At 39.8% G+C, this 18585-nt stretch overlaps 3 protein-coding genes and 1 pseudogene across 3 annotated transcripts; 1 reads left to right on the top strand and 3 right to left on the bottom strand.

The window, feature by feature from the left end:
- Positions 1–259: 259 nt before the first annotated feature.
- On the bottom strand, positions 260–9781 carry LOC136251196 (transmembrane protein 184B-like; annotated as a pseudogene).
- A 331-nt stretch (positions 9782–10112) lies between these two features.
- On the top strand, positions 10113–13254 carry LOC136251195 (uncharacterized). Its single transcript, XM_066043584.1, has 2 exons — positions 10113–11402; positions 11564–13254. The coding sequence occupies exon 1, from the start codon at positions 10250–10252 to the stop codon at positions 11183–11185; it is 936 nt and encodes a 311-aa protein (XP_065899656.1). The 5' UTR covers positions 10113–10249; the 3' UTR covers positions 11186–11402; positions 11564–13254.
- On the bottom strand, positions 11847–16125 carry LOC136248542 (uncharacterized). The gene is made up of 9 exons (XM_066040312.1): positions 15775–16125; positions 13974–14981; positions 13839–13934; positions 13734–13781; positions 12979–13682; positions 12699–12926; positions 12412–12643; positions 12310–12363; positions 11847–12263 (listed from the first exon to the last, which is right to left on the bottom strand). Exons 2-9 carry the CDS (start codon positions 14914–14916, stop codon positions 11899–11901), a joined length of 2670 nt encoding a protein of 889 aa, XP_065896384.1. The 5' UTR covers positions 14917–14981; positions 15775–16125; the 3' UTR covers positions 11847–11898.
- A 993-nt stretch (positions 16126–17118) lies between these two features.
- Positions 17119–17688, bottom strand: LOC136248540 (histidine decarboxylase-like). The gene has a single exon (XM_066040311.1). The coding sequence runs from the start codon at positions 17686–17688 to the stop codon at positions 17119–17121; it is 570 nt and encodes a 189-aa protein (XP_065896383.1).
- Positions 17689–18585: the final 897 nt, after the last annotated feature.

Genomic DNA, 18585 nt, shown 5'->3' with positions numbered 1-18585 from the left:
AGTATTTTTCCAAGATGAGATAGTTTTTATAAACCTATTATTGACAATCAGCAAAACTTGAGAACATGCAAATATGCATGTTGCCAAATGTGGTTGGTTTATAGAAACTGATGTCTCGTCACCTCCAAAGTAGAAAATTACACGGTGGGCTGAATGGTTTCAATATCTAATTACAACTTCTTTGAGTCTCTTCTCAACTGATGCATAAAATATATTACATGTCAGATGCAAACAATACCAAGTACCACTGGATCAATATCATTCATTGTATGTGATTAATATCATAACTACATAAAGCAATTTACTCCATTAAGCATCTAACCAAGCATGGAGTCTGAAATTACTTTTTTATACATACAAATAATAATATTTTCAAGATTACATGGCTATATAATATAGGACATTGCACTGTACTGATATACATATATTGTAACACTACATTGTATTGGCTCAGCAAAGATATACATTTACTCATCATCATCATCTTCATTGTCATCACTGTTCAGCAGTGCGGCCTTTTCGTTGCCCACAGTAAAACTATCATGATGTGGGAGACTTCTTTTCTGGTTATTTATGGTGCCATTCCTGTCGTAAATGACCTGCTCATCTGCGTGCACCTCATCTTCATCAACCTGTTCTTGTTTAGCATACTTCTGGTATACCATTGAGAAATTTTGTATGGCATCATTCACAACATCGTGAGGGTTGATAGTGTCCTTTAAATGACCAGCAATCTTTGGCATGGGAATTCCCTTCCCTGTCTGCTGGTCTATGTACTGCTTGTGTGGAAAAGGAATGAGTAACCAAATGGCAGCAATAAACATCAAGAAAGTTCTGATAAAGAGCAGCAGAAGTTGGTCCTTCAATTGAGCCCACCCACATCAAAGCGCTAAGCAGAAATCCTACATAATAAATACATCAATACTTACAACTTGTGCTGATTAGCAGTTCACCTTGCCAAAAGGAGAGGAATACAATGGACTTGACAGTAACGAACTTCAGTACTGGGTGATACTTGTACAGCATCTCACGAGTGGCAGTGTAGAACAGCAGTAGGCCATACATGGCCAGTGATATTGAGAGATTGTACACAATGTTCAGGTAGAAATAGCCATAGTGAGGACTACAGTAAAAAATACATGGAGATAGTACCAGTATAGGAGAATGTGACATGCACATGTAGTGACAGACAGACAATACAATGTCACAAAGTAACTCCATACAATGCAACATGTACACACACATGCACGCACGTACACACACACAGACGACAGACCTCTTTATTAGACATTTTGGGACCAAGAATTTTCAGCTACTTTTTGCTGCAATATAGAGGTTTCCCTCTTTCAGAGGTAAAAAAACGATTAACTAGACCTATAGAAACCAAAATTTTTAACCTGATTATGGAGGTTTTTTCTATCGTGTCCTTAATTTGGGGAGAGGTTCCACTGTACACACAAAGAAACAGCACCATACAATGTGTCAGACACAGTGACAGATAATACTGTAGCATTGACATGACACAGTGGTGGATGTATGCCATACAATGTGGCAAGTGACATCACACTAGCATATGTACACATAATACATACTGTATGTGTACCCCTGGTTCTACATATAAGAAAAAAAGTTTGGCACGTCACAACTCAGTTACACTCAACATGCAAACACACACTTCCTGGTGTGAAGAAGTTGTCTACTGAAAATGTACATGAGTACAGTAGAGCCATAGCAGCCAAAAGTACATGCACACTATTATACTACTTCCTGGCACTAAAACCTTTACCCCTCTACACAATAGTAGGCCTGGACATTTGTAAAAGTGTCTGTTATGCTTTGAGTAATGCTCTGAAGTTTTCTACACTCTAATTCAGCTCAGTTGTGCTCTATTATGCCACAACTGTACCCTTAAGGAAACTGTTATCTTAACTGCTCTAATAGAGTGTTTAACGGTGTGAACATTTGGTGACTGCTCTGAATTTGCTCTTCCCTGTGGTTGTAAATCTGATTTACAACCTGCTTCATGCAAAATGCACAGTGTTGCAGTTCCTCTAATGCCCAGTACAAACATTGTACCGAATATGTGTAGTAGTAGGCACTAGATATATTCCATGGGCACTGTGACCAAGGTAATATATACAATGAATAAGTTGTTGTACCTGGTTTGATATGAGTTCTCTGGACTATGCCATGAGTGCTTGCTGGCTAAAGCATTAGTCCGATATTAGAGTTTTGGGGACCTATTTGCTATTAGTATATCAGTTAACAAAAAACGAAACTTGTCGTGCAGAGTGTTTGATGGGCCAACATGTAATGGCATATCTAGGGGTGAGACTTAACCAAAGAACTCTGGTGCACTACCAGAGGTGTCTATATGCAAGATAAATATACTCAAATAGAACAGTCAATACTCTAATAAAGCAGTCATAGCATCCAAGCAGAAAAGCAGTGGGTACTGACATGCTATATTTTTCACTGTATGACATTGCTTCAGTCTGAGCAGTCACCACATGTGGTGTGCCAAAACCACAGTGTGAACAATACAAGTTTCATGGACTTGCCTTTGTCCTCCTTTGTGACCAATTTCTTGTCACTGACAGTGCAAAATATTGATTCACGGAAACACAACATTGTGTGTCCTATCACGTAAGCATAACACGGAAATTACTGAACCATGCCTCCAACAGTTGAAGTAAGCAGATTGGTTGTAGGTCAGCTTCACACATCATTCTCTATGTGTATGGCTGTGTTACAGGCAGAACAAATTTGAAAACTATGCAAACAGGTACATTGCTTCTTAGTAACCAGTATAAGGACATGCATTTTGCTGTATGCCTCAAACATCTAGCACCATTTTTTCATTTAATACATTGTTGTAGTATAAGGAAAACCAGATCATTACAATAAAATGTGTTGGGGGGTCTTTGGAGTATTAAGACATCTTTGTAAATAGTCTGTAGTATTTCATATGGTTACTAAGTAGTTCTTTGTCCTGTTGCAACATGTATTAAGTGACCAAAAATGTCAAGATCACTTATGAATGGGTAATTATGGGTTAACTTGCTGGTTATATATGATGTAACACAAAGTGACATCTATTAATGTTTCACATTATGTAAGGAAAAAGTCTTACAGTTTACTTATAGTGCAATCAATTCTACACCTGTGGCGCATGCATATATGCACTCATGTCCACCATGCCACTATCAACTTTATCTGTCTCCATCAACGTATAACACTTTATTATCAAAAACACTGTAACACTTTTCACCTCAAAGAACGATTCAACTCGCCTGTTGTGAGTTCATAATATACAAGGCTGCAGCACATGTTGCTGTCAGATTTTCAGTGCTGATCACTGTAAAGTGCTAATAATAATAATAATACTGAGGAGACTCTCATATACCCTTGTAGAAGGGTGTATCATAAAGTTATGACACAACGACAACGTGTTGTGGTTTGTGACGTACGAGCAGCCGTAAAAGTGGAAACACCACTTTACACTCACGATGCTCAGTATTCGTGAATGACCTAGCAAGAAATGCCTACGAAGTAGTCTAAAACCACGAAGGAACGATTGTAGTTTGGTGAGAAACACTAATTATAATAGGGCTGTAGTTAATTTGGTTGCTAGCAATGTTGTTAGGAATGTCCGCATTCAATCGATATCATGTTCAACTAATGATATCGCTAATGATACAAAAAAAAATGGACGAACGATGGAAGGGCTAACTCGTCTCCAGACCTCATAAAGAGCATACTGCTCCCACGTGACTAGAATCTTCAACAAGGTAGAAGGAACTCTAGTGAATGAGATTGATGAACTTGCCATAACCTATCTCAACACCGCAGTTGCCCAGCTAGAGAAGAAGAAAGAACAGATTGTGAAGCTTGATCAGCAGATTCTTGATCTTATACAAGATGCTTCAGAGGAGTTACAAACATCACATTAGAGAAAGTCAATGAGTTGAATAAACGTGTGGAACTATTCCAGCTACAACCTCCTACTACTACACAGCAAGGATCAGGTGAAGATCATGAAGTTACAATGCAAAAATCAGATCACGAGAATGTGAGTGATGTAGCTAGCACATTACCAACAAGTTCATGTGATGCACCGTCACAACTGTCAGTGGCACCCCAGTGTTATGTACTGCACATGATATACCTGTAGCAAATGTCATTAGTGATACACCAGTGGTATATGCTAGCTCTGGAGCTCCTAGTACTATTGTATCAAACCCATCACTCACACTCCCAACACTTGACTCAATCCCATCTTTACTTCACCTGTATCACTCACACCCATTAGCTAAGAACTTCTTACTAAGTGCAGCAAGTTCTTGGCTCTAGCTAGCTCAGTCAGTTCAAGTATTTTAAGATGTACAAATCTCAAATAATTACGATTTGACGACGCTGGATCACCCATGGCTCCACCCATGGCCATGCATATGGCTCAACCCGTGGCCCAAACATACAGTCTCCCAGTGTAGCTCCAAATTTCGATGTAGACAATGCAAACGGAAACATCATACAAGCTTGTGCAATGGTGACCACAGAACTGATGTACCAAGGAACACATCTCAAGTCACACATCCACCAGTTATACCACAACCTGTTCTTCCACCTACCACTACCGCTATACCAGTATCACTTGAATTGTATCTCATACCTGCTTCCCACCATGCTACTCCTATTTGACTCAAGACTGCTATAGCTCCTGTTATTGGTAGTGATACAAGGATGAATGTTAATTATTTGACGAAGGAGCACAATGCTCATTTAATTGTTCACAACTAGCTAATTAACTTCACGTTGTGCCATCCACCACTACACAAGTAGCTCTGTCCTCATTTGGCAATGACTCACCATTGTTTCAAACATTAGGAGTTGTCACTACCCAGATACAGACACTTACTGGTGATCTTGTTCCTATTTCTGTCCTTGTTGTTCCAAAAAATAGCCACACCTATTCAGAATTCCTGTCGAGTAGAATTGGACAACACACCACATTTCAAAGGGTTGAAGCTTGCAAATCCCGTTACAGACAGTGATGAATTTCTAGTCTCTATTCTAATTGAAACCAATATTATTGGTCATTTGTACAGGACCACATCATCAGAGGAAATGGTCCTACAGCACAGCAATCTTGACTTGGCTATCTTCTATCTGGACCTCTACCATTGTCACTACCCAACTGTTGACGTCTATCCTGCTTCAACTTGCCACTGCAGCTGACAACAAAGGGATTGATTTGCAAAAACTATGGTCCATAGAAGCCATTGGTACAGACTCTAGTTCTGTTTTTCTCAAATCCTACCAGTCTCGCAACATCTCTCAGCTACCAGATGGTACATATACAGCTAAATTTCCTTGGAAAGAGGACAAACGACATCTGCCATCGAATTACAACACATGTGAAAGGACTAAAAATCTGCTCACAAGGTTAAGACAAAGCCCACAATTACTGAAGCTGTATGACAACATTATAATGGATCAGGAATGCCGTGGTTTTATTGAAAAGGTCAATGACATTCCTTCCTTTTCTACTCCTGAACCATCAGTTCACTCCTTGTCCCATCATCCCATCAAGAAGGACTTTCAAACAACTCCCATTCAGATTGTATATGACTGCAGCTGTCATGAGAATCCCTCTGCAGCCAGCCTGAACGATTGCTTAGAGGTGGGACCTCCTTTATTGAATGATTTATTCCCCATTTTGTTACGTTTTCGTTTACACAATTATGCACTGTCAACAGACATTGAAAAGGCCTTTCTTCACATCAGATTCCATGAAGACGGTAGAAATTTTACTTGTTTTTTTGTGGCCAATGCAACCTGAGAACCCTGACAGTTGCTTTAAGATTTTTCGTTTTGCATCCGTTCCCTTTGGTACAGCCAGTTCCCCCTTTATGTTGCATGCCACCATTGATCTACACTTACCCAAGTTTCAGTCATCTGTTTCTGAAGACGTTCAATGCAATATCTATGTTGACAATATCCTATCCTGGTGCGACACTGACACTCAACTTGTCCAATACTACACCCAAGCATGGAATATCATGTAATTTCTATCTAAGGTCATGGGCTTCAAACAATACCACACTAAAGCAGATTGCCACTGCCAATAAGACCATAGACCACAATACCACTGTTCAGATACTTGGTATTCTCTGGAATACATGTACAGATACAACGTCACTGGCTTCCAAATCACTGCCTTCTAGTAATATAGTATACAAGCGTAGTGTTCTTCAGGATTCATCACAAATATTGATCCTCTAGGATGGGCTACTCCAGTTTCCATCCGTGCCAAGATATCATTACAGGAAGTATGGCAGCAGAAACGTTCTTGGGACACTCCACTTCATGAAGAATTTAGAGACAAATGGCTAAGTATTTGTGACGACATCCTTAAGCTTTCCAACCTACTGTAACTCTTCCAAGAGCCTACTTCCCTCATCTACCAAATAAAGTTATTGATCACATAAGTATATTTGCGGAAGCCAGCACTAAGACATACGGTGAGATTGTTTATCTTTGCAGTAACAACATTTCCTTTGTCATGTCCAAAACCCGCATAGCTCCCATTAAGGTTTTAACTCTACCAAAACTGGAACTGATGGCCGCTGTCACTGCTATCAGAGTGATAAAATCTGTTCAAGCCTTACTTTCACCTTATTCCAGTACACCTCTGGACAGATACTCAAATTGTACTTCATTGGTTACACAATGGTGGCCATTCCAACTCCTTTGTACACTAACGGGTAACAGAATTCTCAAGAATTTATTTTTCTTCAACCAATTGGTCATTTACACCCTAGGCCGACAATCCTGCAGATCTCCTCACCAGAGGCATATCCACGGAACAATTGAAGTCATCTGAGTTATGGATGCATGGTCCACAGTGGTTATCGAACACTTCCAATTGGCCAACATGGACGCCAACCAATATCCTTGACATAGTAGCAACTAAAGCTGCAGAATTTGTACCTTGCACTACCATCACTTTATTGAAAGACCGAACAGATATACTGACAATTGTTGATGCTTCGCGGTGCAGCCACCTTAATTGTCCATTGGCCACTATTGCTTACATTTACCGTTTTATCCATAATCTACGCAAGTTACAACCCCCACTTTCCGGACCTCTTACTAGCTCATAGTTATCTTATGCATGTAGACGTTTGATCATTGCAGTACAACACTGTAGTTATCCAGAAGAAATTGTTTACCTGCTCAAGACATCTTCCAAGTATCTGTCCCACCCTGATAAAAAGGCTTAGAATTTTCATTGATGACAAGAAGTTAATCCGTTGCGGAGGACAAATACACAAATGCACTAACAACAGACCTCAGCAAGTTTCCCTACCTCCTGCCCAGCCCCGTCACCCAAATGATTGTAATGGACACTCATAAGAACTTACAACAGGGAGGAGTGAGTACAACCACTACAGCTGTACGCCAAGTTAATGGATACCCTCAATGCTAAGAGTCTATTGAGACGCTGTGTACCCTGCAGGAAGCTCACTGGAAAGCCATACAGAGCCCCAGACCCTCCACCGTTACCAAAGATCAGAGTCACTGAAGCTCCACCCTTTACCATCACTGGTGTGGACTTTACCGGAGCTTTATTTGTCAAGGAAGGAGAACAAGAGAAGAAAGTCCTATCTCTTCACATGCACTGCAACAAGAGCAGTACACTTTGGGCGACCTAACTGTCGAGACATTCTTGTTGGCTTTTAGAAGGTTTTCTAGCTGAAAATCACCATGCAAGATGATCTCTGACAATGCATCTACATATCTTGCCGCCGTGGAGGCTATACAGAAGTTATTACAATCCGAAATCTTGAAAGGAGCATTGGAACACCAGAATGTTACATGGGAGTTCATTCCCAAACGAGCCCCATGGTATGGGGGCTTCTAGGAATGCATGATTGGACTTACAAAGCAAGCAGTGAAGAAAACATTGGGACAAGCCTTTATCTCACAGAAACAACTGGAAACAATCATTGTTGAAGTGGACCATGTTAAATGGCAGACCTCTGACCTATGTTTCTTCCAACCTCTCTGATCCCGAGCTTCTCATACCATCCTATTTGCTGTACTGTAGAAGAATACAAATGATTCCTCATACTAATACAGATAATTCCTCATACTCTAGAAGATCCAGAAGATATAGATGATCCAGACTTCCTTACTTTGAGTATGATAAGGAAACAGGAAGACAAGACACAAGTCAACAAGCAGTTTTGGGTGCATTGGAGGAATGAATATCTCACCTCTCTGAGAGAGTTGGCACAGTATCTCGATAACTACTGTACTAATATCTCTTGAATAACTCATAACTAGTCCTTATCAACTGACCTGCACCTGTTCAAATTCCAAGTATGCTCATAGTACAGTGCAGCTGGTTGTCAATACATAGTATTGTATGCCTGACCTGTACCCATGATTTTTAGTACTAGATGTTGCATCATGCTTACCAAGGTAACAGCAACTATAGACCGTATTCCAAATGACGTCACGAAATAATTAAAATGGCTGCGGCTATTTGGGATATTCTAACAATTTTGAGTAAGAGTTCCAATGGGGCTTAATAAGATTCAAATCACTATTCAATCCTGGAAGAAGATATTGACCTAAAACTAACAGGTACAGTTATAAGGGTATAAAATCTATTCTCTAACGCCGGGTTAGAAATTTTCAGCTGGTTTTCAAAGTTTAGAAGAAAAACTATTGTTTCTTAATTTGCTGTAATAACCAAGTCTGGTAATTTCCCTTGATATCTAGTTTGTTAGCCTCTATATCAATCTTCGAAATCTTATCGCCATTGGTGATAATACTCGAAAATATAAGAATCCACCAAATAGAAAATTTGTGTGATGTCATTTGGAATACGGTCTATAACACATTGTGCTTGTTACATTGTACTGTATCTCGATATCATTTTTGCACATCGGTATTAGTAAAATATTGAATTTCTCGATATATTAATGAAATATTGCCCACCCCTAATGCTAGTCCTCACTTTCAATCCTTAAATGCACAGCCATGGCCTTTCACTTAATAGTAAGGCTTAGTGTTCTCCAAATGGGATTGTAAATGGAACAGCAAAGTAATGCAAATGGACTAGTTAAGCAGTGCTAACAGCATGAGAAAGAAATGCCATTTCATGTGGTAGACGCCACTACTACTGCAAGAAGACATGCATAGGGCACATACATGATAGCAGTGCTCACACAGTGACATAGCATAACTCAACTGGTAATAGAGCATGACACACAGGTTACAGAAAGTATAACACCCTGACTAATAGTGTGTGACATGTAACAGAGACTAAACAACATACACTTGTACTGTACGTACACACACAAAACTAGACAGTGAGACCACATACGGTATTCTTACACTATACAATTAAAGCAACCAATAATATGGCTGATTGACAGCTGCGATATCCAGAGAGGTTTCGGTTACAAGTTACGTAGTACTCAGCAAGTTATAGCAACCAGTAACAAAACTGTAACTGCAGCAACATTATTAACAGGAATAGGACCACCCCATATTAATAAGCCATAAATATTGTGTATAGTATCAGTATGCTATGAACAATATTCTCATATCCTTAAAGGGTACGACCTTCTACAGGTGAACCAAGGTTCAATGTACCACTTTACCTCCAGTTGCCCATGTTAAATTTGCCATTCGCTTCAAGAATTATTGTTATCACAGCGGTAATCAGCTTCACAACACAAAATTGTAGTGTAGCCTGAAACATTGACAAAAATGCACCACTACATGCTTATCAGAGTGGACAGACAAAAAAAACATACATGCTTACAGAAGTGAAGAAAACCCAGCATTATGTAGGCAACATGTACATGTCATAAAAGCCCGACTGAAAACATAAGAATATAGTAACATAGTAAATGTTATAGTATACCACCAAGAGTATATAATGTGGGAGGGAGAGTGTCGAACTACGCTATGGCCTGTGAAAAATGAGCCCGTTAAGTCCTATGGCCTCGACAAGAAGTGTAAATAGGTGAGACCGGCGTGCGATGCTGTGGGTTGAGGGCGCGCACGCTTATATGCACGTGCGTCACAAATATGGCTGAGTGCAGTTCGACTGAGAATGGAGTTGTAGGTGCCAGAAGACGAAGTACACGGCGCAAACTGTTAGAAAAAGAAGTAGAATCGGCGAGCAAGCAAAGAAGGACGGACGTAACTCAGTGTGAGACAAATAATGGAGAAAACTCGAATGCAGGAGCGACCACAGCTAGAGCAGCCCAAGTCACGAAGCAAAAAAAACCCTCGAAAGAAGGCTAGAGCAAACAATTCCAAGGAATCAGAGTCCACAAACGACGATGGCTCAACTGTAACCACGGCTCGAGCATCCCTAGCCACAAAGCAAAAACCCGCTCAGAAGAAGGCCAGTCTAAGAACAAGCAGTTCAAAGGGAACAAAAAGCTCAGAGCTTATAAGCGGCAAAGGTTCAAGTGCTGGAGCAACCACGGCTCAAGCAGCTCAAGCCATGCAGCAGAAAACCTCTCAAAAGAAGGGCAAAACTAGTAAAACTAAAGCAATGAAGAAATCAGAGAGGGATGAGTTGTTGCAGTCAATACAAAGTATCAGTAGTGAGGTTATACAGTGGGAAGTAATCAGTAAACTGAAGGAAACTTTTGATGATGGTGGATTACTGAAAGATTTTGCAAATGTGTTGTGTACATCAGAGCAGCCTCTTCGAGAAGTACTTGTGCATCACCATCGTTACTTTGGGACACTTTACATCAGCAGCAAGAAACTTCCAGACTCCTTCTTACGATTCCAGCTAGATTGGCACAATTACTGTAGTGTTTTCCTGCTTAGTGAAGAATATTCTTTGCAAGACATAGATTACCAAGAGCTGGCTGAACACCCTGTGAATACCCTTCGAAGCACATGGTTGGAATTTTGTAAAGCAAATGGAATGCCTGTTCCCCACTGTAACAAGGTTATGATAACAGTGTCATCTACTGTGTACCACTTTCTATTAGAACATGTAACTCGATTTCAGAAACAACTTGTTGAGTCTGGGAGTGTAACAATAGGAACAGATGAAGACGGCGTGTACTACCGTTTTGGAGGAGCAGCACTTTGTAGTGTTGCATGCGCTATACAAGGAAATCAAACAGTGCTCTGATGACCAAAGAAATGTCCTTTCTCAAAAAATCACTGTGCTACAAGCTATCAATACCAAGGACAAATCGTGCATTCCAGGATACTTAAAGTATCGTGACAGGGGTTACATGTATTTCCCTGATCCACTTTTTGTACCATACCTTCGTGAAGTGGACATGGTCTTAAAGCAGGTGGTCAATTCAAAAGGGTTAAATGAACATGGGGCTGATTTAATAAAGGTGAACACTGGTAGATAGTTTAACTTTATAGTAAATTCTAAAAACTATTCATCTTTATTAGAGACCATGACTGGGTGTGATAGTCTCAAACGCTTGTGTATATTTTGAAATATGTTGTTGTCCTTTGCAAATCGAATTATAACTGGTGTTGTTTCTTGCAGGTGGGACACACTACTGTCGCTGCACGTCATGATCTATGGGAATCATTTAAAACTGTATTGGCCCAAAAGCTACCAAACATCGAGACTTTCAATGAAGAAGTTTTAGAAAGTGTTTTTGTAGAGTTTACTAGGAAATTGTGCAATACTAGAATTCAAGAGTTCGTCTCTTCAATGAAACAACAACTAGCAACTAAGAAGGGTGTGGCATCCACTGTAGAAGTAAACTTACGGAACACACTGTTAACTCATCACACACAACTGGGGGCTAAGTTCACTGCAATATAGTACATGCATTCTTGACTGTATGATTTGGCACATATTGTGCATGTGAAATTTCAATAAAGATAAAGTAGTACATTAAATACACTGGTCAATATATTACAAGTTAACAAGTCCTTTGTGCTTGCTTTACCATACTTGTGCTTTACTAATGGTAGCTCAATTCCAACAGACTGGTCTCGATAATCTTTCCCAGGTTGATGGCTAGCAACACACTGCTTAACCAAATGAGAACATCTTGCTGTTGCATAGTTTGCCGCATCCAACTTTCCACCAGCACTGTATTTATATTGGCTAAACAAACTCTCCACTGCAGATCCAGAAATTCGAAGGGGTGAAATAAAGTATGTTGGATAGCAATTAAAAAACCATTTAGCAAAGGCGTTAAAGCCATAGACGTCTATCCGTAGAAGGTCCCATGCTACAAATAGAAAAATAGAAAATACACACATTCTGAATCAGCTTACTTTGCCATGACAGGAACTCCCTTTGTGTGTTGGAAGTGTGTGGGAAATTTGGGTCTGTAGAAAGAAAACTAAAATCTCACACATATGTTCAAAGTAAAATACCGCATTCAAGCAGATCAGTAAGCCATCCGGAAAAGTAGCGGTATCCCTTGTTGATGTTATTCAGCACCTCAGAATTGAGACCTCTAATTCTTTCATGATTCAGAAACCCATGTTCAAACAGGCATTGACAGGCTTCCAAGTATGCCAATGTTTCAGCTGTCTTAGCTGCTTCTTCAGGTGTAGTATGGTCCTGATGAATATGCCAGTGGAGCTCTGACAATACCTGTTCTTGCTATTTCACAGCCAGATGACATAAATACACATTTCTCACAAAACCACATTATTACCTGCATTATCTTTGCTGGTAAGACATTTAATTTAGTCCACGCATCCCGCAAGCAGTGAGTTTCCTTCAGCTTTGGTACCATTCTTGCACAATTAAGCTTCACTCGACTCAATTCTCGTTGATACAAGTCATCAATCGTATCCCATCCAAACTTGCACTGGCCACTGCGCTGAAAATGCTTAGTACCAGTGCTCTTTGAAGAGAACAGTGCATTCACCATATTTTTGAGCTGGTAGAAAGTGAAAATTTAAGATCATTCGTGCATTATGATTGGTACATACCTGATGAGATGGGCAGATTAGCCAGTAAATGTGATGAGGTGGATTGAATGGATTCACCATCCATGGTTTCACTTCAAAAATATCATCTTTGTTTTGAGCAACTGAATATACTCCATTGTGTTTGTGGCTTGCTTTTATGGCTGAAACATTTGAAGATGCGCCATCACAAACCAACAGGCTTGTTTTCATGCCATAAAACTGAAACAGCTTGACTGTCTCTAAAACACATGCTATGACAAATTTCCCTTCCATGGAAGAAGAAGTTGTAAAGTAAGGTCCCACAATGTCGAATTCACTGGTAAGGTCACGCCATAGAAACTGGAGTATATAAGATGTTTGCTGTGCACTGTCAGGTTCTTTCAATAATCTATAAATGTCATTAAGGGAAGACAATTCTTGGTGGGTCATGGCAAGGCCCATCAGCTGATGGCTACGCGAGTTCCACATCAGTTGACATGCAACTTTCACCTCATCAAATATGAGTACCCCATCCGATTTGGGCTCTTGTTTACCAGCTTCTCTGCACTGTTCCTTAAAGATTACATAACGAGCAACCTGCCTCTCTATGCACTGACTGCTTGCTCCTGGTTCATGCATAAATGCTCCAGTGTAGGCTTGTAATGTTGACCTGGATGGCAATTGCAAAATTCCAAAACTTTTAAGAGCCTCATAAGCTGCAGGACTCCTGGTATATACTGCTAAGGCTAAACATAAAAGTGCTATATAAATGGGGTTCAACATACAAAGTAACTGACCAATTCTAACAGTCATCATGCTCCATCTGTTACCTCGCTCTCCAGAAACTGACAAACAATCATATAATAATAATATAATCAATTAAACAGTACTGTAAAGCTTACCATTCTTGGACTGATCATGCAGGAACTGCTGCTTCTGACGCTTACTATCAGTGTACCAGATCTCCTTCATTAAATCACCAACTCCGTGTTCACTACCTTCAAGTAAAATCTTTTCCAACTATTCAGTCCTAATACTCTCCACAATAGCACACATCTCGTCATGTTGTTCATCATTCAACGTTACATCTGACTCGGAACACTTTTCCAACTTTCGTAACAAATTGGATCTCTCACTTTGCGCATGGCATTTTCTCTTATTCTGGCTAGCTGGAGACATATATGAAAGCCTGGCCCGTGATGATGACAATTGCCTTTTCAGCTTCCGACTAGGGCTTTCTGCTAAAGTACGGCGTCTTTGGCAATTCAAATAGTGGATTAGCCTCTTACAAGCAGCACAGTGAACTTCCATAGATGCTTTTTCAGCTGCAGTTGCATTGCTGGCCAGCAAAAACCATAGATTGCAGTTTACTGAGTCTACTCGGGCAAAAGGCTCTGCAGTTTTCCTCACACTTTTAATATCAAAGCGGATAGTTTCAAAATAATGCGAGTTGTAATACTTTGGGTCAATACCAGGACAAAATTTGTATCCAGAGCCAGCACGAAATTGACGGCACAATTCCTTCACATCCCTGACAGACTTCAAGGTACCTGAAATCAGTTTCTTCATCATCACATGAACTTCGTACTCCATTCCCCTGATGGTTACTTGGACTCGCGAAGTAAAGCCAAATGGACGGTGAAACATTAGTGTTTGCTGAGTTATCACTACCATAGAGTTCCCTGCGTCGTCTTGTGCTTTAACAAAACACAGATCCGGAAAACCATTGGTCCCCAGCTCGCACACTTCGTGATGAAAAAGCTCATGTTCCGCTCGATCCACCTCCCCAATCTCTACAGGACCGTTGTTCTCCTCTCCAGGCACTCCTTCACCTCGTTCTTCACTTACTGCGTTCGCTTCAGTCCCTTCACTGTCACCGGCGATGCCATCTTGCAACTCATAATTGATTTCCCGTTCAATATCACTGGACATTTCAACATTTTGCTGAACCACTGTATGTCTCGAAGGGGTTTCAGCCATCGTTCACTTTGGTTCTTGCGGCCATGAGGTCTTAGCCGCCTTGACATAGACGTGTCGATTCGTGCCTATCAACACCAGTCGAGATTACGTAAATACAAGTAGGCATCCGTAAATATCCGGAAACACTTAACGGGCTCATTTTTCACAGGCTATAGCGTAGTTCGACACTCTCCCTCCCACATTATATACTCTTGATACCACCTATAGTATGTTCGCGTTGAGCTGAATCCTCAAAAACATTTAATAACTCATGGATGCAATTACACACGATCTTGAAATTTGGCTCATTTGTAGTACTGCTTGACCCGCTAAAAATATTTCAAAATCTTTTTGTTCAAAAGTTTGACATAATATTTAAATTTTCACAATACATTTCCTATGGGGAAGCCATATAAGTACAATATCCATTAGAGTCCTTTCCTGAACTTGTAATGGAGCCAAACCGTACTTGTCTGTTGTTGACACTTTTTGCTGTTACCAGTAATCATCTGGTTGACAGAAATGTTAACTCTGTTGAGAAAAAATCCACTTTTAATTTTTAGCTGCTTTTCAGGGTTCAGCTCAACGTGAACATACTATAACATGTTTATCATGAAATATAAACAAATCAGAGGAGGTTGTCATTAAACACCCAAAGAAATCTTCATCCAATTTAACTCCTAAACTATACCATAATCGAATGTGCGAATTGATATCATGAAATAATTGCTCCCAAATCCCTTATTTCAGCCAATTAACACTTAAGAAACAAACACTACACCATGCACACCTCTCCTGAATGTGTAAAAAGTACGATGTTTATATTTGGATAATCATACGCAGCACTACATCATAGGGTTATACGACACATGTCCCAACCTTTTCTGTACACAAATTCAACTTTTGTTTCTCAACAGCACAGCGTTATCGTAACAAGTATACTGGAGTGACATCTCAGTGCTTAGAGGTAAGGCTACTCCAAATAAATTCTCTGTTTCCCGTCCACTGCCCGCATCTGGTTACTGCCAGCTCTAAATATTCCATTATTCCGTATTCTTCCATTATTTTCTGGTTATTCTTGCATACTGATAAAAGCTATCTTGAAACAGTGTCAGCTCACGTGTCAGCAGTGCTATCAAGTCAGCACAAACTTCACGTTTGAGTTATTTGTGCAACTTACAAAGGAAGGAACAAGCTTAAGCATGCTTTTGTGCAGCCTTTTTGGCTGTGCCAGGCCGAAAATAATGGCTTGAAAAATAATGGCTTGAAAAGCTAGCCAATCTTATAATGGAAATGGACCACCCGCCCGCATGCTCCCAAAAACAAATCCAATGCTTATATATACTCCAATAGCTTTCTACTCACAAGAAACCCATGCACTATTCAGTCATCAAGGCTACTTCAATGCTTCACATCAAGACCTACTGTGAAGTAGCAATGGAACTGTACCATGATTCTTGTCCACTGGGTGGAGAATGGCCGGTTGAGAGTCCCTTCAGCAGAAGGTAACACTGGTCTAGGATATGTTGATGTGGAGAAACTTTGCAAATTTGTAGAATTCTTTGCAGAGAAAGGTTACCCTGTGCTACTCATTTTCAATTATGGTACAACATTAAAGGTGCATATGACAGTGTGCAGGAAGCTGGTGAGAAGCTAATGCCAATCCTGAAGAAGCATGGGATGGATGAGCAAAATCTTGAGATCACTAATCCTGATACTGGTAATACTATTGCATGTCCTTGAAAGGGTTATTGGATTCATGTGGATGGAGCATTGGGAGCTAGTTACATGCCATTTGTTCAAATAGCATATGATCAAAAAGTTATCAACAGACCTTTGCATATATGGTGTTGACATTTTTCTATGTGCCATGTGTAACAGCTACAAACTGTGTATGGTAATTATGTATAATAATTTCTTTGTAATATACATACTAAAATATTTCCTTTAATAGAAATATACCATTACATTCTACAATACACTACTTTAACGATGACCTTATAAGTAGCTAATGATCACTTAAAACCACGACCTTGACGAGGCCAATTTGACAGTGGTTTGATACCCTTTATAATGCCTGCTTGATCTTTTCCAATAGCCATACCATTGTAAAGATTCTGCTTTGCAATGCCCACCCATCTCTTTAACCTGACCACTGTTGTAATAGTTGCTTCAATGCTCAGTGGTGTTGCTATAGGTTTGTCTTCTGGGAAGATACCTGGTTTACGTATAGTTCTTCATCAAGCTGTCTATCTTCTCTTTGTTAACACCTTTCATTATGTGCATATGAGTGTACAGGCGTAATTCATTACCATAGTAAACTCCTTCACTTGCTAATATGTACTTATACACAATGTCATCATTTGGTTTCCTGAAACAAACACACAAAGCTGAGGGAGTGCGGGCAATCCATATATTTCTTCCAATTTCCCTCTCAACCTTCTCCAGCTCTTTTTCAGTGTACTCTATTAATTTTAGACAGTCAAGGACTTCCTCCAAGTGTTTATCATAACTGTGGGTGCTGATGTAGGTCCACCAAAGCAAAGCAGATAAGCCATTGCGAGAACCAGCAAATGTAGTGTCAGGAGAGCCTATGACATCTGGGCGAGATGGTGGCAAAAGCTGAAGACCTGTTTTAGTCATGAACATCCCAGTAGGCCATGACATTCCTGGAAACTTGTGACCACTTGTGACTATGGAGCAGACAAAAGATAGTCGGAAATCAAAAACTGGAGCAGACCAGTTGTTAGTAAAATCAAATGGAAACCCTCCAATCCGACTTCTGCTGAGCATTCAGTGAAATGTTATGCAGTAATGCAGATGATGTTACTTCAACCCATAGTATATACTATGCAAGTATAGTGTATACTTCAACTTTGTTGTCCGTGTAGCTAACTGTTCTTCAACAGTGATCAGTTGACCAAAGAGCAAGTTTGTCTTCCACACTCTTAAAATATACATCTTACTTATTTGATGGCTCTATAAGTGCCTACAGAAGGAAATAATCTTGTAAAAGGGGATCAATTACTGAAGGGGAAAGCTTATTGATGTTTCATTAAGATGACTGCTGGCCTGTAGTCCCCCCTGCCTACTATGCTTAAGTTATTCCAAAAGGACAAATTGTATGAATATTGCTGCTTAAAGAAGACATAGAAGGGGAATTGGAGCATATTCTTTTGTGGTGATGCTTGTTTGCTACATGGTTCTGTGCAAAGATAGTTACAAGGTAGCCAGTTGCATATATGGTGTAAAATGATTATGATGACCGATAAAAATAATGTTTATAAGTCCATATACCATCACTTAATCTAGAGCTGAATCACTAAGATAACAATATCAATCATGCATAATTTTTGCAGTGTTTTCCATTTTATTCTTAAAACAATTGAATTTATTGCTTCGTGGCCAGTGACACAGAATATATTAAAGGCACTTAGTCACCTAATGGTACTCCACGTTACCTCTCCCACTGCATTCTTAGGTAATGATGGTGTCTGTGACAGTTAATGATCTGTATTAAGTAAGTACAGTAGTAGTGTATTGTGCATTAAGGCCACAAAAAGTTATTTATATGTTTCTGGTTCCCTTCCTGGTTATCTATTTGCCAAATGAATTGTGCAATCACCATACTCTGTTGAAAGGTATTCATGTCCTATAAACACCCTTTTCTTATAAAGATGCTATAACTTT

The sequence above is a fragment of the Dysidea avara genome, chromosome 3 (genome assembly GCF_963678975.1).
Source record: "Dysidea avara chromosome 3, odDysAvar1.4, whole genome shotgun sequence".
NCBI lineage: Eukaryota > Metazoa > Porifera > Demospongiae > Dictyoceratida > Dysideidae > Dysidea > Dysidea avara.
This window is presented reverse-complemented; position numbering and strand designations above follow the sequence as displayed.

Coding starts and splice junctions, on each gene's coding strand:
- LOC136248542 (XM_066040312.1), bottom strand. CDS start 14,916: ATGGCTGAAACCCCTTCGAGACATACAGTGGTTCAGCAAAATGTTGAA. Junction 13,935..13,973: donor GATGTGTGCTATTGTGGAGA/GTATTAGGACTG, acceptor TTTTACTTGAAG/GTAGTGAACACGGAGTTGGT. Junction 12,364..12,411: donor TACTGATCTGCTTGAATGCG/GTATTTTACTTT, acceptor TTCTTTCTACAG/ACCCAAATTTCCCACACACT.
- LOC136251195 (XM_066043584.1), top strand. CDS start 10,250: ATGGAGAAAACTCGAATGCAGGAGCGACCACAGCTAGAGCAGCCCAAG.
- LOC136248540 (XM_066040311.1), bottom strand. CDS start 17,688: ATGCTCAGCAGAAGTCGGATTGGAGGGTTTCCATTTGATTTTACTAAC.